Source organism: Thamnophis elegans, chromosome 8 (genome assembly GCF_009769535.1).
Source record: "Thamnophis elegans isolate rThaEle1 chromosome 8, rThaEle1.pri, whole genome shotgun sequence".
Lineage (NCBI taxonomy): Eukaryota > Metazoa > Chordata > Lepidosauria > Squamata > Colubridae > Thamnophis > Thamnophis elegans.
In genome coordinates, this window is record NC_045548.1 from 2,869,259 (window position 1) to 2,891,445 (window position 22,187).

At 39.2% G+C, this 22,187-nt stretch overlaps 1 protein-coding gene across 2 annotated transcripts in view; it reads right to left on the bottom strand.

Moving 5' to 3' along the window:
* Positions 1–21,575, bottom strand: part of LOC116512333 (vacuolar protein sorting-associated protein 4B) — a 31,167-nt gene extending 9,592 nt beyond the window's left edge. The window contains exons 1-11 of one of the 2 annotated variants that reach the window (XM_032222780.1): positions 21,462–21,568; positions 21,251–21,280; positions 17,288–17,399; positions 16,029–16,179; positions 13,850–13,917; positions 10,023–10,142; positions 7,683–7,839; positions 5,797–5,945; positions 5,501–5,582; positions 4,112–4,331; positions 1,457–1,594 (exon numbers count right to left, since the gene is read on the bottom strand). In XM_032222780.1, the coding sequence (XP_032078671.1) occupies positions 1,457–1,594; positions 4,112–4,331; positions 5,501–5,582; positions 5,797–5,945; positions 7,683–7,839; positions 10,023–10,142; positions 13,850–13,917; positions 16,029–16,179; positions 17,288–17,399; positions 21,251–21,280; positions 21,462–21,566 (1,332 nt within the window). In that variant the 5' untranslated portion in view covers positions 21,567–21,568. Of the gene's footprint in view, positions 1–1,456; positions 1,595–4,111; positions 4,332–5,500; positions 5,583–5,796; positions 5,946–7,682; positions 7,840–10,022; positions 10,143–13,849; positions 13,918–16,028; positions 16,180–17,287; positions 17,400–21,250 lie in introns of both variants that reach the window. The other variant, XM_032222781.1, reaches the window with a different exon arrangement.
* Between the last annotated feature and the right edge of the window lie 612 nt (positions 21,576–22,187).

Genomic DNA, 22,187 nt, shown 5'->3' on the forward strand with positions numbered 1-22,187 from the left:
CTGAAAATTAGCTTGCAGATTGGATAATCTGCAAAGAGATTATTACAAATTCACATCACTGTGTTGAGTTGCTATGCAAGTAACCTAATTCTAAATAACAATGCAGTTATCTAACCTTTGGGTAAGAATCTTGAATTATTAATCTTGTTTGGCCTACGTTATTATATCCCATATTTCATATTCAATCTTTAGAAGCTTTATGATAGCAAAAATTCACAAATCATTTAAGTTTTAAGGTTAACTCGGAATTAAGAGAATTCTTAATTATTAACTATAATAATGCTTAATAATTTAACATTAAGCATAAATTACACTATACAATTAAAAAAACCTTATCTGGTACCATACCCGATTTGTGTAAAAAAAGATTTTCAGTTCAATTATTAGCATTTTCAAAGACCTGAATATATAGTGGTAAAGGTGTTGGCCTAGAAATAGACACTGATCGGACCTGGATACCTGAGAGACCGCGTCCTGCCAATTACCTCCCAAAGACCGATTAGATCCCACAGATTAGGCCTCCTCCGAATTCCATCTGCCGGCCAATGTCGGCTGGCAACTCCTCGGGGGAGCGCCTTCTCTGTGGCTGCTCCGGCCCTCTGGAACGATCTCCCCGTTGAGATCCGGACCCTCACCTCCCTTCCGGCTTTCCGCAAAGCAACTAAGACCTGGCTCTTCCGGCAGGCCTGGGGCTGCTGAAATTCCCAGCCCCATTCGAGGTTATGACTGTTGTTATATTTTAAATTGTTTTGTCTTTTTGTTTTGAACCCCCCCCCCCTTCCCTCTCGGATTGTGCGACGCCCTGAGTCTCTCGGGAATAGGGCGGCATACAAATTAAATAAACCTTAACCTACTTTAGGCATGATAACTGAGTGACTCTGGGTCAGTCATCCTCCCTCCCTCTCTCTCTCTCTCTCTCTCCCTCCCTCCCTCTCTCTCTCAGCTCAAATGTTGTTGTGGTAGGGAAACAGGAGGCAGGATTATTAACTATGTTTACAGCCATGAGTTATAATTAAAATAATAGCAACAATGAACCCAGCTTCGAAGTTCTGTCTCTAGGGTGTTTGTGAGCTAAAATAGCAGCCATTAGGATTTATAGATTGATACAGAATGACAAATACACACAAACGTTTTGTGATTTTCAGATATAACAAAAAGAACATGCCCAACACAAGAGGGAGGAGCTCAGCCCGCGACGGGTGTATTGGGGTAGGCATGGGGTTCCATTTGTTCTGAGCCAGGCATGCTTTGCAGTCCGTAAGGATTTAGAACAGTGTTTCTCAACCTTGGCGACTTTAAGTCCTGTGAACTTCAACTCCCAGAATTCCCCAGCCAGCTATCTGATTTAGAAGATACTCGAGGTTTCTGAAAGTAGGCCCTGATTGAATCTGTGATCTTTATTCTAAGATGCTGTAGCAGGCCAAAGTCAAAACATTCATAGTAAATAAACACTAACCATGCAAACAACAGGTTCCAGAAGTTTATCTCCTGGCACCTCCATCCATGTCATTTCGATGGCATTGGGCTCCCCTGGAGAACATGGGGTGAAGAGATCTACTAGAACATTGGGATCGGATAGCGAGGGTCCTTTCACCTTTGAAAGAAACAAGAGTTTTGAGGTCAGGACTGAAAATATTTAGAGGCTTATACAATTAACAAGGATTGGTCAGTTAATTGATATGGCATTTCATCTTTTATCTAACCAGCTTTAACCCTGCTGCTAAAAAAGTTGAATATATAGAAATCTCCTTTGACAAAAATAGTAACTAAATGAATACAAAAATTACTTTTCATCTTTTGCCTAAGCAGCTTTAACATTATTTCCAAAAAGATTAAATATATAGAACTCTCTCTGACAAAAAACTAAACCCTATTCCAGAACAATTATTTACCAAGTTTGGAAACGTATTATGAAACTCATTAGATTTAATGAAAAAAATTACATTTGTCCTGATTAGTAAAACAACTAGAACACAGAATACTATTATACTATTATATAACAACAACAACAACTACTACTACTACTATTACGCCAATTGTGTCATATGGGCTTCAAAATGAATTATATCCCTTTAATCCTGGAAAAAAAGAAGGCTAGTACTGAAAAGCTTTCTTACATTTGGTTAAAAATAAAAAATAAAAACAATAAACCTAGACTTATCGCTTCTGGTTCCTCGCTGAATTTCTACTTTTATGAACAATTGAAAAATAAGAAATTTGCTTGGTGGAGAGACAATAGTCTATTTACTTTATTATTCATAGGGTAAGAGTAAGATCTTTTAAGTCTTTTGCTACAGAAAATTCAGTTATTTTCAATATTCTGAAGTCAGCAGCACTGCAACAAGAAAAGTGAGGGAGACTGTCCAGAATTTCATTGAACTTGAAAATCTTCTAATTGATACCGAATATTTAATAGTGAACATTTAGCAGTTTCTGTTAGGTATAGTCTACTACATATAACTCAGTTGAACTGAAACAGGTAAGTCTTTTATTATTAAATAGAAACAAAATGTGAACATAGCTATAGAGATGGAACAATTTCAGTGGAAAAATGACATCAAGAACACCTCAAATGTTATACTTAGAGAAAACTGGTCCAATATGTTTTATTGGTGGTATATCATTCAAGTCATAATTGGAAAATGAGTAGCTCCCCCCCCCCCATAAACAACGCTGGAAATGGAAAAATAAGTTGGATATTTCTCCCACATGGGCTATTGTAACGCTCAATAATATTACAAATTAATTTATTAAAGAATGGAACATTCCACAAATGGACATTTTGATTAAACTTCAGTTTTAAGCCCAGAGTAAATCAGGTATATATTAGTATCAGATGAGACTGAGACCACAATATAACAGTCTAAGAAACCTCTCTGCCATCTTTGTACTGTTCCATTGTACATTGCCAAAGCTAATAAACACTAATATATTTCTAAACCAAACATACCCCTTTAGTAGTAGTAAAAGAACGAAGGGGTAGTAGATGGAGAGATTGGGAAAGGCAGGGTGATATTTAACTCTCTCACTAGCATCTCCAACAGTTCCTCTCCCAAGAGATCTGGGATTTAGAAACAGGCCCTAATTCTTAAAACTGGAAAAAAAGTTTTAAAAAAAGTTATAAAAGAAGCCCCAACCTGTAGGAAAACTTTAGGGGAAAAATTGGAGTTAAATTAATGAGCTAATTGTTGCTTTCATTCATCCCCTTCTGCTCCAAGAACAGAACTTATAGAGACTGAGTTTGCTTTCCACCACTAGCACTCCAAAATTAGACCGAGGTGAGCAAAACTTGAGTTTATGCTGCATTTCAGAGACATGGAATCAGAAAACAGGTCCCTTAGGCCAGTGTTTCTCAACCTTGGCGACTTTAAGTCCTGTGGACTTCAACTCCCAGAATCCCCCAGCCAGCACAGCTCTGCTGGCTGGAGAATTCTGGGAGTTGATGTCCACAAGTCTTCAAGTTGCCAAGTTTGGGAACCACTGTTCTAAATCAATGAAGTTACTTCTCAATCCTGCTAGGACACAGTTTCCCAAACTGTGGGATAGTGGAGAGGTGTGAGGAACCTTTTTAGTTGTACATTATTACAATAAGTCCACCAGAACTATTTCCTCCTTTCTTTTGAAAATTGGGACATCTGCTATTGTTTAATCTTAATCTTAAATTTAATCTTAATCCTAATCTTCCTTTAGCACCAAATCTATTCTCCCAAATTTTAAAAAGTTAATAGGAAACACATTTTTGGGGGGGGGGTATCATAGATGGATACAGTTTGGATGCAGTTAGGCTAGGCTCCTGCATTCATTTAAGGGGACTGAGTAATTTCTTATTAATCTTAAGCAGAAATTCTGATCTAATATCAGTTCCTATTGTGCAATGGTTTATATAGCTCATTTGGGAGAATAAGAGTTGAGCAATTCTGCCTTCTCCTTGCCACCACTTCATATTTCATTTTCTATACCAAGCAGCAAAATTTGTATTTTATTCTTCTGGCTGGGGGAATTCTGGGAGTTGAAGTCCACGGGACTTAAAGTCGCCAAGGTTGAGAAACACTGCCTTAGGCAGTATTTTTTTTATTCTTGGCAAGAAAAGAAAAGAAATCCAGCTACTCACTTTCTTAAAATGTGTCGCTGATTGAACTTTCCTAACTGGCTGCATTAGAGCATCACGTACTATGACGCTAACATCGGCCCCTGAATAGCCATCGGTTCGTTTTCCAAGTTCCCGATAATCTGATTCAGACAAAGTATTTTTAGTAGTCCCAAGATGAAGCTTAAACATTGAAGCTCTTGCATGATCTTCAGGTAAGGGAATATAAATCCGCTTCTCAAACCTTTTAAAAAAAAATCACAAATATTAACACTTATCCAGGCCCATAATAAAAACATTTCAAAAGCTGAACATGATGGTCGTGCTCCTCTATTAATCTAAATTAAACAAGTTATCAAAACATTTTTTTTTAAGACAGCAAATAAAAAAAACTAAATCTAAGGAGTTGCTTGAGGTATAACATTCCTGGATCAGCAACCAGAACTGGGGATAAGAATTAAGGCAGAATATTTCCAGTATTAATTGCCAAGTTTGAGCTTCAGTCCTCGTTTTCTATTAGTCACTGCTTCCTGTTATGGAAAACTAATGTTTTTAATAGAGAAATTTGCCAGTTACATCCCTGCACTGTGGTGGCACAATGACTAGAATGCAGTATTGCAGGATCCATCTGTTTACTGCCAACTGCCAGCAGCTCAATTGTCATCAGCTGAAGGTTGACTCAGCTTTCCATCCTTCTGAGGTGGGTGAAATGAGAGCCCAGATTGTTGAGGACAATAGGCTGACTCTATAAACTGCTTAGAGAGGGCTGTAAAGCACTGTGAAGCAGCATATAAGTCAAAGTGCTATTGCTATTTATTATAGGAATGTAATGTTATGCTACCTTGGTGCCCTTTTTTGATATTGATAAAATAACACCTCCTGTCAGCCTCTGCTTTGCTGTTGCTTCGGCTGCCATGAAACGGGGAGGGAGGGCATGGTATTTGGGAGGGGTTACTAATTGTGCTGGAGGAAGGTTCTGGAGCTCAACTGGCTGTCGGACTACGCATGCGTAGGAGAATCCCGCCAGGACTAACGGCACCGACATTCCATCTTCGTGATGCCTTTTGAAGTTATCTCACACCTGACACTTGGGAGAATTATGATTGGACTGTAACTGTGATGCCAAGGGGAGGGGTATGGGTTATTCTATATATCAATCACTTTCGCGTCTAAATAATCAGACTTCGCTTCGCTATGCCTTTAATCATTTATAATTAGTAAAAGTACACTTGATTTCTACTCATGGAGTCTCGTGGTCTTCTTTCCTAATTATCTAATGGAGAGGTTCTGACACCTCATTTATGCTGATGTCAAAAAATCTTCTGTTTACATAAACAAGGAAATGCGTTAACTGTGATGTAAAATCAGTTTTCCAGTCCATTCCGGCTCAAACTGTAAGAGAGAAGTCAATACCTCCTTCTTATAGCAGAATCTAGAACCCAAGGGATATTTGTAGCTCCAAGAACCAAAATCCCTTCATTGTCTGTTCCAACTCCTAGAAAACAAATGAATTTAAAAAACGGCCCATTAGTAGAATGTATAGCAAAAAGGTTACGAAATAAATATACCATAAAACTTTCAGCTCCACATATTATATATTAAATACATTGATGCATGTAGCCTCATTAAACACCATTGTATTTTATAGCCATTGCGTAATATACACTCATGCTTTAAAGTACTGCAATCAACTACTTTAATAATCTTACCTTGCATCTGAACCAAAAACTCTGTTTTAATTCTCCGGGCTGCCTCGCTTTCATTTTCACTTCGGGAACCACACAAAGAATCGATTTCATCAATGAAGATAATTGAAGGTTTATTTTCTCTGGCAAGTTGGAATAGATTTTTCACCAGCCTAGGAAGCAATTTAAATTACATTAAAGAAAAGGCAGTGATGCAGCAAGACAATGTTAATGTAAAATGTTAATCTACCATGCATAAGAACGCCTTCAAAACTTCTGCAATTAATCTAGCTTTAGTTAAGATATCAGTCATTTCAGATAAAAATGACTTTCATTCAATTGCTTCATACACACTTTCACAAATTAAACTGTAAAGTCATAAATTCTTGGACAGCTTTTAATGATCACTAGAGCAAACATCCTTTCTGCAAAGGAGTTAGATAATTTGTGAAAAATAGTTGTTATAGGGATTGGATGGCCTTAAACATTTCTTAAATAAATAATTGTGAAGGACACATGTTTTGGGGAATAATCCACAAGATTTGGATTTGGATTTATTACATTTGTATGCCGCCCTTTTCCCCAAAGGGGAAAATACTTAATACCATAATAAATACTTAAGACCATCTTTCTTTCTGACTCGTTTTATCTTTATTCTTTAATCATCTTAACATCTTTTTATTCCCTTGTCCTTTCTCTCGATTACATAAAAATTGCATAAAATTTACATTCAATTCATTCCACTGTTTTATCAAATATGGACAATGAGTGGTTGAGGGGACATGGAGCCCAGTAATTAAAAGCAAAAATGCTTATTTTGATGAAAATATTAGGGAATGGTTTTTCTGAAATAGTGCTACTGAGAGCAGAAGATGATGGTATCTGTCCTCTTCCAGCAGAGAATAAAATTGTAACAATGCCTAGTTTTGACTCAAAATCTAGACAATGTTGGTCAGGCATTGAAAATTGCTGGTCAGAGAAGCAGCACATTGTTTTGCTGAATAGTGTAAGACAACAACAAAAAAAATTAGTTAATTTGATTTTAAGAGCCGAGGTGGCGCAGTGGTTAGGGTGCAGTACTGCAGGCCACTTCAGCTGACTGCTATCTGCAGTTCGGCGGTTCAAATCTCACCGGCTCAAAGGTTGACTCAGCCTTCCATCCTTCCGAGGTGGGTGAAATGAGGACCCGGATTGTTGTTGGGGGCGATATGCTGACTCTGTAAACCGCTTAGAGAGGGCTGAAAGCCCTATGAAGCAGTATATACGTCTAACTGCTATTGCTAATTTAGCTATTCATTCAATTCTGCATTCACCTCTCCCCCTCTTTCATTTTAAGATAAAACGCTATCTTAGATCCTAGCATTTTCCCATCAATGGGCATCATGAAAGATGCAAAACCATCAGATTTTCTTTATACTGTACAGGCATATAAATTAGTTTATAAACTCCAGTTTTACTTCTTCCTCAGTAAGAAATTCAAGATTATAAATCTGTTTCTTTCTTGTTTTTTTACATATAGCTGTCACTGAATAATTCTATAAAAATAGTAACTATTATAAAATGGGTCTTGCTACTGTGAATGATACATGTGATACATGACAGAACGATGGAGAATAATAGAATCAGTCCTCATAAGAATAAATTAACCAGAGATACACATAGTTTCTATTTCTTAGGATTCTGACATAGATTGAATATAATAAATTGAGGTGGGGGAAGAAAGAAAGCTTCATGCTAGAATATTGCAATTTTACTCAGATATCAGGGGCAGCTTGCCTACCCTGCTCCACAGTGTAATTATTTCTAGATTGATTTTGAACATTTTAGGTTAGGCAACAGTTGGCTATTTAAGTTTATTTCCTGGGTTGAAGATTTCAAATGTTTAAATTGTTTGTTCGGTTACTACTCACTTTTCACTCTCTCCCAACCATTTTGAGACAAGATCTGAAGATGACACAGAGAAGAATGTAGAATTGTTAGCTTCTGTTGCAACAGCTTTTGCCAAGTAGGATTTCCCGGTTCCTGGAGGTCCAAACAGAAGGATCCCTCTCCAGGGAGTTCGTTTCCCTAAAAATAAATGAGTGACATGATACATTATGCTTTTGAAAAATCTAGTAAGTTGCATGCAAATTTAGCACACGCAAAGCAGTCACACACTTCTCAAAAATATGTTAACAATAAAAAAAAAAATCTCTTTTGCACCCCATTATCGCGCAGGCTTAATCTGGACAGCTTGGTCGGTATAGTGGCACTGTTATCTAATTCCAGGTCGGAACTTAATTGTAGAGAAGGAAGTTGAGCTGCATTGTGAATTGGATAGAGCTGATGTCACCTGGCTATGTCTTCACAGGAATTCCGCGCAGCACTCAATGCAGGTGAGATCATTGTGGGTGAGTTCCTGCAATCCATACATGCATGACCATCCTTAACAGGGTTTCTTTCTGTCCAAAGCTAACACCAGATAGAGACTCGTAGGGACAAAGTGGAGAAGCTACTTGTATTCCACAGACATGTCTTGGAAGTGGAATACAGAATCCCAAAACTTGGGGGATTAACATCGTATTAAAACAACCCTCACCCTGGAACATTATGTCTTCATCACAATAATGAAATTGTCCCAATTGTCATTAGACCCACACTCTTAGCCATACTGACTAAAATACTGCAATTAATTATCCTAATGTATTTCAATAGTACCAGATTGAGGTTGAGTGGTTTGTAACGTGAGTTTTGCCCCATTTTATGACCCTTCTTGCCACAGTTGTTAAGTGAAACTGGCTTCCTCATTGACTTTGCTTGTCAGAAGGTTGCACAAAGGGATCACATGATCCCGGGACACTGCAACCGTCATAAATATGAATCAGTTGCCAAGCATTTGAATATTCATCATATGAGCCAGTGGTGGGTTTCAAAATTTTTTTGAACCTACTCTGTGGGTGTGGCCTCCTTTGTGGGAGTGGCTTGCTGGCCATGTGACCTGGTAGGAGTGGCTTGCCGGCCATGTGTTCTCTCTCTCTCTCTCTTTCCTTCCTTTTGTCTCTCTGTCTCTCTGTCCCTTTTTCCTTTTTTTCTTTCATCTCTCTCTCACTTTTCCTTCCTTCCTTCCTTCCTTCCTTCCTTCCTTCCCTCCCTCCTTCCTTCCTTCCTTCCTCTCTCTGTGTCAGTCAGTCAGTCTGTCTGTCTGTGTGTGTGTGTGGGGGCAGTGGTGGGTTTCAAAAATGTTTGGAACCTCTTCTGTAGGTGTGGCCTGCTTTCCGTGTCCACTGGTGGAATCTAACCAGTTTGGTAGATTTGACGAACCGGTTCTACCGAATAGGTGCGAGAACTGGTAGGAACCCACCTCTGATATGAGCATGGGAATGCTGCAATGGTTGTGTGGAAAATGGTCATAAGTCACTTTTTTTTCACAAGTCACCGTTGTAACTTCGAATGGACACTAAATGAACTGTTGTAAATCAAGTATTACCAAGGATTAACTGTTACAAATCAAGGATTATTTATTTGTGTAATAAAATTACACAAATTTTATGTTGAGCAATCTTCTCTACAGTGAAACTGAAACCAGTTGAGTGTTTTTATGAACTTCTATTAACGAATAAGATTAATAGCTTTTGTAGTTAGAATTTCTTGGCAGAGTAAGGTTATATTTAGATGATGAAAAATATTATCACTTTTTATTCTTCCCTTCAAGGAACACAGCCAGTACCTATTGCCTCTGCTCAGCCCATTTTATATCCAAATATAGTTAATTAAGCTGACTGGGAGATACTAATCTAGATGTTTCCAGCCTTAAGTCTCACTTCCCTGAGCTCTACGTTACATTAGTCCTACGTATTTGATGGAAAGCTCCCGTATCCAACAAGTTCATCAGTAATAAAGGTACAAATCTTGGCCATTGGTGCAAGAATTAGCAGTGTCTATTCAAGCACGTGACTAGCATAAAGAACAAAACAAATATAGAACAAAAATGGAGATTTTTACTCCATTAACATAGCAATAAAATTCCACAGAGATATGTAACGTAAGTCAGCCAAAAACATCCAATCAGGTAACTCCATATACTCATATTCTTGCATTTAGCCATAACTATTATTGTTCCTTTGAGAACAGATTTCTCAACTATATTGCCGCACTTACACTGCGTCTATCTTTCTTATGAAAGCTAAATGACCTCAGTTGTACTCTCTATCTGAAAAAAACCTGAGGATTGGACCAAGAAGGCACTGATTGCATATTCACTTGCTTCTCACCTGTAAAAAGATGAGGAAATTTAATGGGCAATATTACTGCTTCTTTAAGGGCTTCCTTTGCTCCTTCTAGTCCAGCAACATCATTCCATTTGACGTTTGGTCGTTCCATGACAATGGCACCTGTAAAGCAAAAGACTATAGGTCAGGCCTGTCAAACTGGCGGTCCGTGGGCTAGACGCATCCTGTGCAGGCCACACCCACCCTGGCTCTGCAAAGGGCAAAAACGCTGTGAGACATCACGATACGTCACGTGACGCAATCGAGTTTGACACCCAGGAAGATTCAACTGGTCCAGAATGCGGCTGCGCGGGTTATCATGGGGGCACCTAGGTGCTCCCATGTTACACCCCTTTTAGGCGGCCTGCACTGGTTGCCGGTTGTCTTCCGGGTGCAATTCAAGGTACTAATTATGACCTTTAAAGCGCTCCATGGCTTAGGCCCAGGATACCTGCGAGACCACCTACTCCCACCGGTAGCCTCCCACCGTCCAGTGCGACCCCACAGAGTTGGCCTCCTCAGGGTGCCGTCAGCCAGACAGTGTCGGCTAGCGACCCCCAGGGGGAGAGCCTTCTCTGTGGGAGCCCCTTCCCTCTGGAATGAGCTGCCCCCGGAGCTTCGTATAATCCCCGACCTCCAGTCCTTCCGACGTGCCCTAAAAAGTTTGCTTTTCCAGCAAGCCGGCCTGGCCTGAACAAAACAAAATAACTTATTGACCACTGTTAATTTTAATTCAATTTTTTTTAAAAAAAATGTATTGCCAATTTTAATTGGGTTTGGGATATTCTATTTAATTATTTTTTTTAACTTTTGTATTGTGTGTTTCTTTTAATTGTTGTACGCCGCCCTGAGTCCTTGGGAGAAGGGCGGCATATAAATCTAATAAATCTCAAATCTCAATCTCTCATAGGTAATCACATTCCATACTATTATTCCTTATAAATTATCTCCTTTAGAGTAGAATCTGAAACAAAAACTTTTGACAATCAATAGGAGAATGCAACCAGAGCATATTTATGGTTTACTTCAGACAAAAACAAGTGATCAAGTTATGGTCATTTCACTACTTGAAATACTATTCTAATCCAAAATAAATGCAAATTGCTACAATGCTATCACTAAATTTCACTGAATGCTTGCCAAAATGTAAAGATCCTATGTTTTTTTCTGTAAATCTGAATTTTAACTTGATTACAATGAAGCAAAACACATTGGTTCGCCTCCCAAGAAGTAAACAGGGAAGATTTATTTCGTGCCCTTAGATTGCTGTGAAATCTGTAAGACAGCCCCCCATGCCTTTTTATATAATTCATGTAAATTCTAATAAAGGAGAATACTTGTAGCTCAGGATTGACATGATGCTTACTATTATATTCTAGAATATAAAATGACAGCAACCTGCACTCCTTACGAGCACTGATGTTGTTATCTGGTTTGGTTAATGAAACGTCTGCAAGAAAAGAAGCAAGCTGAGAGAGCACCAAGGCGTGACCCGACAAAAGGGCGAACGACAAAATCGCGCCCGACTAAACCACGTCGCTAAAACCGCAACGTCATCAACGCGCCGACAACAGCGCAGAGACAGAAGGGCGCTTTATAACAGCGTGGCGACAGAAAGCCGATTTAACTGAAGGTAAGGATTAGGTTTAGGGTTAGGTTTAGTTTTACAGCGTGCTTCTGTCGCCGCGCTGTTGTTGGCGCAATTCAGCGCTCATTCGTCGGAGCGCTTTAGAACACGCGGTTTTGTCACCGCGGTTTAGTCGGGCGCGGTTTTGTCGTTCGCCCTTTTGTCGGTGAACCGCACCAAGGACCCCTCATACCAATTCACCATAGGCACAGTGATGCTAAAAGGTTTGTGGATGCATTTGAATTTTTAATATTTCTGCATAAATGTGAACTAAAATGAGATCTCTTCTCCAAGCAAGTCCTAAAACTAGACAAACGACCAAATTAAATAAAGGGGGTCAAAAACATTATGCTTGTTTATTAGTTGGGGAAAATGATCCAAAGGTTAATATCTGAGTGTGGCAAAAGGATATGAATCTCTAGGATTATAACTTCATTTGAAGGGAAAATTAGAGTCCGGCATTTCAACCAACAGAAGTTAAGTGGTGGAGGGGCAATTCCTACATTATTCAAAGAACAGGATTCTGGATATTCTCTATCGAAGAAGTCTGTTCTTCATAACACAAGAAGGGTGGCATGGTTCAAACAAAGAAGGTTTTTGAGCACTTCCAAAAAAAAAAAAAAAAAACAGTTGTTGATGTTCACCAGGCAGGAAATTGTTACAGAACTATTTCCAAACAGTTTGCACTCCACCAGGTCACTGTCATGCAGATCATGTATAAATGGAGACAATTTAATGTCATCATCGGATGGTCGACCAACCATATCACACCAAGAATAAGCAAATAAGAATACTTTGGGAAGTCTTAGATGTTATCTAGGATAACATCTAAGGAATTTAAGGCTTGCTTTTGAGAATGTCAATGAACATTGAACAATGGTGTGTATGGCAGGATTCAAGGAGAAAGCCATTAGTCTCCAAAAAGAACATTATTGCCTATTTACAGTTTCTGAAACATCATGTCAATAATCCAGAAAGCTCTTGGGACAATGTTCCAAAATAGAACTTTTTAGTATCAATGCAGAGTGTTATGTTTGATAAACAATTCCAGCATAAGAGCCTTCTTCCACCTGTGAAACATGTGCTGGCAGTATGATATGCGTTTGGCACTATCTCCAAGTCAAGATAGTTTGACATCAATGATGGAACTATGAATTCTGAATTCTACCAGCAAATTCCACAGGAAAATGTCAGGATACCTATCTGTGAACTGAAGCGCCAGAGAAATTGTTATAAATGTAAGACAATAATCCAAAACACACAAATCATATGGCCAAAAAAGTGGTTAAAGCAGCAAAAAGTTAATGTTCTGAAGTAACCAAGTACTGTCTGTAAGGGAGAATGGGCCAAAACTCCTCCGAGCCAACTATGCATTTACAGTAAGATTGATTAACCATTATCAGAAATTTTTAGTTTGAGTTATTACTGATCCAGGAGGCTCACCAGTTATTGAAAGCAAAAATTCAGATACTTTTGTCACACATAATTTTGGGAGTTTTGAATCTTTTTCACTCAGTAAATGAACAAATAATAGAATTGTCCTCATAAAACATCGTAAGAGATGGCAGAGGTTGATGCTAGTAAATAGCAATAGCAGTTAGACTTATATACCACTTCATAGGGCTTTCAGCCCTCTCTAAGCGGTTTACAGAGTCAGCATATCGCCCCCAACAGTCTGGGTCCTCATTTTACCCACCTCGGAAGGACGGAAGGCTGAGTCAACCTTTGAGCCGGTGAGATTAGAACCGCTGAACTGCAGATAACAGTCAGCTGAAGTGGCCTGCAGTGCTGCACCCTAACCACTGCGCCACCTCGGCTCCTCGGAAGACGTCAATTCTTCCTTACATTCCTTAATTTTTTCATAATGAAGATTTTCTTTAACCTTCCCACAAAAGCAAAGTTTAATCTGGTACACCGTGCAGCAGCAAACCACCATCTTGCTCACTATAAGAACTGAAAGGCTGGGATCAACAAGAAATCAAAGTTATTTGAAAGAGGAATCACTATTTACAAATAGTCAAGAAGCAAAAGAGTCTAGGTATCAGGTTTGAAAGTATCTTGTGTGCCTTTTTCACTTATGAAATCCACTTCACGATTTCGTGATAGGAAAGCGCGCTTAATATGTAATACCTTGCAACCCTTCATCTGACAACTTGATAGAAACATTTGTGTTCAAAATATTAAGAGCTTCATGGAAGGCTACCTTGAAGTTGATTCTGTAGCTTCTTTTTTTCAGGATCATCTGATTCTCCTTCCCCATCACTATCATTCCTAATTTGGGTGTAAGTAAAGCACACAGCTAAAACAGAGATAAATCATTTTGCTCAAATCTGATTCATTTCTAACACAAGTAGTCTTCCCTTAGAGAACATACCAAAAAATACCGTAGGTTTGGATTATTATACATCTTAAAGTATATTATTACCAAAGGAATAACAAGTTATTATAGACAAGTTATAATTTAGTCTTTCTTAAGTAGATTCTTACTCTGACCTGGCCACTTACTCTTCTAACACCCACCTCCCAAATTATACAAGATCTCTCAATATGCTGAGGAAGGGATACATTTATTCTTAACATGATTTCCAGTAAGTGTGAGAGTTAAAGTTTGAAAAGCTGCTGCTGCTGCTATAGGGAGAAACCAAATAAGTTCAGTCATTACAAAGCTCTCTCCAAACAGCATGGAAATAGTTTTCCTGCCTTCAAACAGGAAAAAGCACTGAGGCCCCAAATTAATTTGAATACAATAGATGCATCCAATTTTAAATCATGTTTGGAACAGATCCAACAATATCATCAGCCATTGATTCTGAATTCAATCCGATATTCTACCGCTATTTCATGATTAGAAACAATAAGTTTATCACAATTTTTCTTAAAAAAAATGCAAGGAAAAATGGGCAGATATCCAAAGTCTAACTGCCCCCTCCCACAATCCCAAGATAGCCGAAACAGATACAACATCATTCAACTGATTTCAATTCAGCAAATGGGAACAGTTCACAAAGTACCCCTGACAAAAGTTTGTAACCAAATAGTCTGGCCTAATTAACAAAAATCAAAAAGTTCTTCACTGATATTTGACTCCGTTCCTTCCCTGTTTTTGGTCCTAGATTCTAAGATGTATGTCCATTCAGATGTGTGTGTGTGTGTGTGTGTGTGTGTGTGTTTGTGTGTGTGTATGTATCGATTCCCAGTAAGGGTGTGGCTAGGTGATGAGAGCTAAATAGCTTGAAATAGTTCTATACTAGTCTCCCTTTATTTATTTATCAGCACAAATGCAACATCTATCTATCTATCTATCTATCTATCTATCTATCTATCTATCTATCTATCATCTATCTATCATCTATCTATCTATCTATCTATCTATCATCTCTCTCTCTCTCTCTCTCTCTCTCTCTCTCTCTCTCTCTCTCTCTCTCTCTCTCTCTCTATATATATATATATATATATATATATATATATATATATATATATATATATATATATATATATATATATATATGCACACATAAAAAACACAGGGTCTTTAGCAGTGGTGGGTTTCCATTTTTTTTTTTTACTATCAGTTTGCTGGTGCGCGCTGCTTCTACACATGCGCAGAAGCGTCTGGGCGGAGCCTCGTGCCGCCGCTACCAGTTCACATGATCTGGGCTGAACTGGGAGCAGCCCACCTCTGGTCTTCAGTACTATATCCTAAAGAACTAAGAGGAATTTAGAACTAAGTAGAAATTTCCTGGCAGTTAGAACAATTAAGCAGTGGAACAACTTGCCTCCAGAAGTTGTGAACGCTCCAACACTGGAAGTTTTTAAGAAGAGGTTGGATAGCCATTTGTCTGAAGTGGTGTAGGGTTTCCTGCCTAAGCAAGGGGTTGGACTAGAAGACCTCCAAGGTACCTGTTACAACTCTGTTATTCTATTCTATTCTATTCTATTCTATTCTATTTGTCTGAAGTGGTGTAGGGTTTCCTGCCTAAGCAGGGGGTTGGACTAGAAGACCTCCAAGGTACCTGTTACAACTCTGTTATTCCATTCCATTCCATTCCATTCTATTCTATTCTATTCTATTCTATTCTATGTTATTTCCTAACCCCTCTGGAAAGAAAAAACTAAAAGAAATTACAATGCATATAATTCTTAGAACCAGATATTTCAGAAACTAGTAAAATGACTATGTATAGGAAAATGGTGATATATAAGTTAATTGGAGTTAGAAAAATTTGATATAAAATGCAGAATATACTGTAATATTTCCACAATTTGCTAAGATCCAACAATATTTTTGGGTAATTTTTTGCATGATACAGAGAGGAACAAATATGTACAATAAGGAATAAATTGGAATATTACGATTGGACTAAACGAAGAAGATGGCATACCCTTTTTCATCAGGCGGTCCAGATTCTTTCACTGGTTTAAGAGGCTTTTTCTCCTTCTTTTTCAAATAGTCCTTCAGCTTTTCTGCTCTGTCCAAATATTCCGTGCATTTTGCTCTGATGCTTTGTTTTGCTTTGTCTCCCTGTGCTTCATCTGATAAGAAAAAAGTCTTTTACTTCTTAAAGAAATAGCTACTTAAACCACACACATACACAATCTTTCTCTTTAAAGCACTACAAATTGTTATCAGTGAATAAATGAGTCTTGTTTTGCTGATTTTTCAGTTAAGACACTGGAATAGCCTAACAATTCTTAGATTTTTAAACAACGTTGGCTATGTTCTTGAACTTAAAGACAAAACAGATTAGGATATTTTTAACAGATTGGAATTTATAAGCAAACAAATATGTACAGCTTCTATACGTCACCGGACCTTTCTCAGGAGGAAAAAAAAACATAATTTTATAGAAAACTAAATAAAATGGGATAAGAAGAGATAAACTAAATAGTAACTAAATTCGTACTTATTATTTCTAATGAATTGGAGTGTGCATTCGGTTAAGTAACTTTCTAAATGTCTAAAAATTTCCCTTGAAATGTTAGATGGTCTTTTGATAGTCCAGAAAATGTAGCAAGACACAAAACACAGATTATAAGCAAGATGAGTTGACCTCTTAACTGAACTTCAGTGTTCAGTTTATTTATGTATCTTCTCCCACATTTTTAGTTGTTCTGTCTCCTGCTTTCTCAAGTTAATTAATTTCCCATCTTCATTGTTTTTTCTTACTCTTTCTTAATCTTTATTAATTAATATTAATTAATCTTACAATTCTTTTGGGAGGCATTCTTCACCCAACACAGAATATATCCATTTTCTGCCTTTTGCTCTCACTGATAGCCAACTAACATTTCTTTAAGTATCTATTTCACAACAAATTCTTAAGTTCTTCCTCAAAATGCTAATGATCTTATTTCAACTGAAAGTCGTGGAAAATTCACACATTAACATATTAATTTATTACTAAGTATTTCTACCTTTAAAGGGAATCCTTTAAGGACAGTAGGATAGGAGCCTAATCAGAACAATTAACTATATCCTTCTCTTGAGGCTATTAAAAAATGTAAATATAATCTGTAGTTTTAGAAAACATCCCAAAAGTTCTAAAAGCCATTAGGAAGATCAGTGCATTCATTTTTGCTTCTAAAACAGAGAAGAATGTGAAGTTTATTTCTAGCCACGAATATTTAGCATAACTCTTACATTTAACAACATGAAGAAAATATTGGACAGCATGTTGATACAAACGCAGGGCTTCCTCAAAGTTCCCTGCTTTATCTTCTTGTGCTGCTTTGCTAGCAAGGTCTATTGCTTTCTAGAAAAGAATACAATATTAAAAAAGAATATTAGGTCAATTGTTCTTTAAGTAAAATAGGTTTTCAACATACAAACCCAAGAATGTATGATTACATGTCCATTTTAAACTATTGTTGAAAGTTAAATCTTGTGTGTGTGTGTTTGTGTGTGCTGTTTATGTTGCATTATTTTCTATGAATCCCACAAAAACATTCCTGCCAGGACCCAAACTTTCAGTAGAAGCTTTCTCTCTTCTAACCTGATGATTTATTATCTAATACTAGGGTGGATAAAAATCAATGGTTTTTTTTTTAAAAAAAGTTTAATTTAAATTGGATTTTTTGATTTTTATTAAATTTATTTTAATAAAATGTTTGTGGAGTAAAACTATCTATCTAAAGATAGTTTACTATTTAAGATACATTAATAATTTAGTTTATTCAGCATGAAACGGAGCTTAGCATGAAGCTATATATTCTGCAATATTGGGACTATTGGTAAGTCAACAGTGGGTCAGAGGAGAAGCTGCTGCGGGACAGAGATTTGATTTGATTTTATTATATTTCTATGCCACCCTATTCCCAGAGGGACTCAGGGCGGCTCACAAACCAAGTAAAAGGGGGGGGGGGATACAAACAGGAAGAAAGACAACGGACAAACAACAACAATTTAAAAACAATTAACAGCCACACAGATCGAGCGGGGACGGGAACTCATCAGCCGCCGGCCTGTCGGAACAGCCAGGTTTTAAGGGCTTTGCGGAAAGCCTGAAAGGTGGTGAAGGTCCGAATCTCCACGGGGAGCTCATTCCAGAGATGACAGTTGCTCTTTAAAAATTATGATTTAAATTGAGTTGATTTAAATCAAGCCTTTTTACTAGTGATTTAAATCGTGATTTAAATTGTGATTTAAATCAACTTGATTTAAATCAATTCCACCCTGCCTCATACAATATGTCAGTTTGTTTTTTGTAATTGCATTTAATTATATTCCTACTTATAGGAAGCACCCACATTGCAATTGAAAGCAATGAAATTGTTCTGTAAGGGATTACTAAGGGAAAAATATTGTCCCAAATCTAGCATGTTATATTATGGATATAGTGATGGTTAAAAATTATGACCACCAGGAACATTTCATTGATCTGAATGTGGCCTGAATACCATAGAGATGTTTCATTCTTTATAATACATGAAATATGTGCCAAAAATGTTTGCAAACATTTTTTTTTAAAGTAGCTATTTACGTTTCCAACGTTCTAATAATATAAAATTTGTTTGCAAAAACCAGAAAACATTTTCTTTATAATGCCACACAAAAAATTCATTAGTATTTAATTATTATTTATTGGAAAAATAGTTGCATTAAAATTGTGATAAGGTAATAATCACTTTGCAAGAAGTACACGCATATTTTACCTGTATTTTCAAGTAAGACTTTACATTTATAAATTATAAAAGTTATATAAATGATAGAATAACTAATTCATTACCATGCTACTAGTAATAAACTTTTTTTTTCTTTTTAGCTGTATGTTAAACACCTCCAATCAAACAATAACTTGGTTTAATAATAATACAATTAAACATGACCACTATACTTCCTGTGTGGCTCTGCAATTAAAGTATTTGTGGAAGAACACTGAGACTCAAGAAACGTGGCTACAATTATGGTACAGAGCCAGGGGCATAATCAAGTTAAGTTAAAATTGTTTCCTTCAACCGGTTACAAAGAGGAATAAATAAGAATACTCCTTACATCTCCACCCAGGTACAGGGAGTCATCAACTTACCACCACAGTTTAGCCCAAAATTTATATTGGTATAAGTGAGAAATCCGTTGAGTTTTGTCCCATTTTACAACTTCTCTTACCACATTTGTAAAGTGAATCACTGCACTGCAGTTGTTAAATTAGTAACACGGTTGTTAAGTGAATCTCACGGGTGTCAAACTCGATTGCATCATGTGATGTCACGTGACGTATCCTGACTTTTTTTTTTTGCCTTTGAGGAGCCGGGGTGGCCATGACCTGTGTGCGTGATGCACCTGGGCCCACGAGCTGCCACTTGGGACATCCCTCAGTCAGGTCGCTGCAAGAGGATCGCATGACACTGGGATGCTGCAACCGTCATAAATCTGAAACCGCTGTCAAGCGCCCGAATGCAAATCTCCGTGACCATGGGGGATGATGCTACAGTTGTGAAAAAATGGCTCTATGTCCCCCCTCCCCAGTAGTTTTATAACTTCCAACAGTCACTCGGCCAACGGTTGTAAGTCGAGGACTACCTGCAACAAGAACAAACCCCAAATTTTGAGCCCCTCATTCTGACTCTGACCTAGGGAGGCTTCCGATCTTGCAGAACAGAAACAAACAGGGTAATAACATCAATCCGGAAGCTGCCCCAAGGCATTTCTGAACTTCAACCTTCACTTCTTGAACCTAATAAATCTGGGATCTGAACTCCTGGTAACGTGACTTCCTTTCCTCCCAGCCACTCCTTTAACTCCATCCTCCTCCTCCTCCTCCCTGCTCCTTTAAACCTTCCTGGCTTACAAATCCAGGACTGGAGAGCGCTGGATCAGAGAGATTGCAACCTCCCGCTCCTCACACGGGGCCAGCTACTTAACTATTCAAAGTAAAGGCAAAAAAAAAGAGGGGAGGGGGGGCTTTTCTCTTGCAGGTGGGGGCAACTTGTTCCCTATTACCGGATTAGTCACGGGGGTGGGTGGGTGGGGTGTTGGATCAGAGAGATTGCAACGTCCCGTTCCTCACAAGGGGCCAGCTACTTAATTATTCAAAGTAAAGGCAAAAAAAAAAGAGGGGAGGGGGGGCTTTTCTCTTGCAGGTGGGGGCAACTTGTTCCCTATTCCCGGATTAGTCACGGGGGTGGGTGGGTGGGGGATGTTGGATCAGAGAGATTGCAACGTCCCGTTCCTCACAAGGGGCCAGCTACTTAATTATTCAAAGTAAAGGCCCGATGAAGGCAAAAAAGAGGGGAGGGGGGGGCTTTTCTCTTGCAGGTGGGGGCAACTTGTTCCCTATTACCGGATTAGTCACGGGGGTGTGTGTGTGTGTTGGATCAGAGAGATTGCAACCTCCCGTTCCTCACAAGGGGCCAGCTACTTAACTATTCAAAGTAAAGGCAAAAAAAAAGAGGGGAGGGGGGGCTTTTCTCTTGCAGGTGGGGCAGCTTGTTCCCTATTACCGGATTAGTCCCGTGTGTGTGTGTGTGTGTGTGTGTGTGTGTGTGTGTGTGTTGGATCAGAGAGATTGCAACCTCCCGTTCCTCACAAGGGGCCAGCTACTTAACTATTCAAAGTAAAGGCAAAAAAAAAGAGGGGAGGGGGGGCTTTTCTCTTGCAGGTGGGGCAGCTTGTTCCCTATTACCGGATTAGTCCCGTGTGTGTGTGTGTGTGTGTGTGTGTGTGTGTGTGTGTGTGTGTGTGTGTGTGTGTGTTGGATCAGAGAGATTGCAACCTCCCGTTCCTCACAAGGGGCCAGCTACTTAACTATTCAAAGTAAAGGCAAAAAAAAAGAGGGGAGGGGGGGCTTTTCTCTTGCAGGTGGGGCAGCTTGTTCCCTATTCCCGGATTAGTCCCGGGGGGGGGGGAGGTTGTGTGTGTTGTAGGACCACATTAAATGCCACCCCGGAGGGCAACAGGTGGGACTCAACCCCCCCCAAGTCAGGGTCTCTCCCCCCCCCCCCCAGCGAGCGGCTGGGACGCCTCCCTCCCCCCCCCCCGGTCCCTCCAAACGTCACGCGCCTCGCCCCTCCCCTTTTTTGGAATGTGGGCGGCGCCTTCCCCCACGCGACCACCCGTCCTCCCCCCCCCCTCCCCTCCCTCCACCCGAAGCCAGGAAACGCTCACCTGCAGGTTGGGGGTGGTCGCCATGATGGGCTGGCGAAGGAGCGGGAGGGAAACAAAAAAGGGGGGGGACAAAAGGAACGACCTGTTATCGCGCGCCCACCGCCTTTAAAAAAAAAACGACAACAACTCCGCCCCTTCCCCCCCCCCCCCCTTCGTCGTTCTGAGGAGACAGAAATTATCTCTTAAATAAATAATAAAAAAACACACACACACAAAAAAAAGGCCCCCCAAACAGCCCCGGATTTCTCAACAACTTCCGCAATTCGGTCCCTTCAGCCGGCCCGAGAAAAAATCGACCCGAAAGGCTCTTCCGCATCCGGTGTGACGTCACCGCGCTGCGCCCTCGTCGGAACCTGATGGACGGGTTTTCAAAACCGGAAGTGCAAAATGACGGGCCGCTTCGTGATACCATTGAGGGTGGGGATGGGTGGGGAGGGGCGCATGCGCGGCAGGCTGGCCCTCTTCCGCCTTCCTGTTTGCGTTCCTCTGCTTGCACTTATGGGGGATGATTGCTCGCAATTATGCAATGGGATTGCAAAGGAACGCGCCTATTTGCTTAAAAGCAACTTTTAAAAAACAAAATCCTAAGGTGCAATCCTATTTACTGAGTAGGCTTAGCTTAAATTAATGCTTAATATAATGAGGGTGACTTCCTTCGGAGGAAATGGGAGATTGCAATGGTTTGGTTTGTAGGAAGTTTATCATCCAGCCCTTTCCCAGAAAAATGAAATATCCTAGGGAAATATTGAAAGGGAAGAATATTTCTCTGGATGCGAAAAGAAAGAAGCATGTTTTAAAAGACAGGGTAGCTGCCTGTAGCTTCCTGCCCATCCCCACTTTGTCAATGGGCCATTAAGAAAGCCAAGCTAGTCCACTTTACATAATAAAGACTTCTCCACTTCAGCTCCAGGGGATGGGATTAAAGCATGATAATATT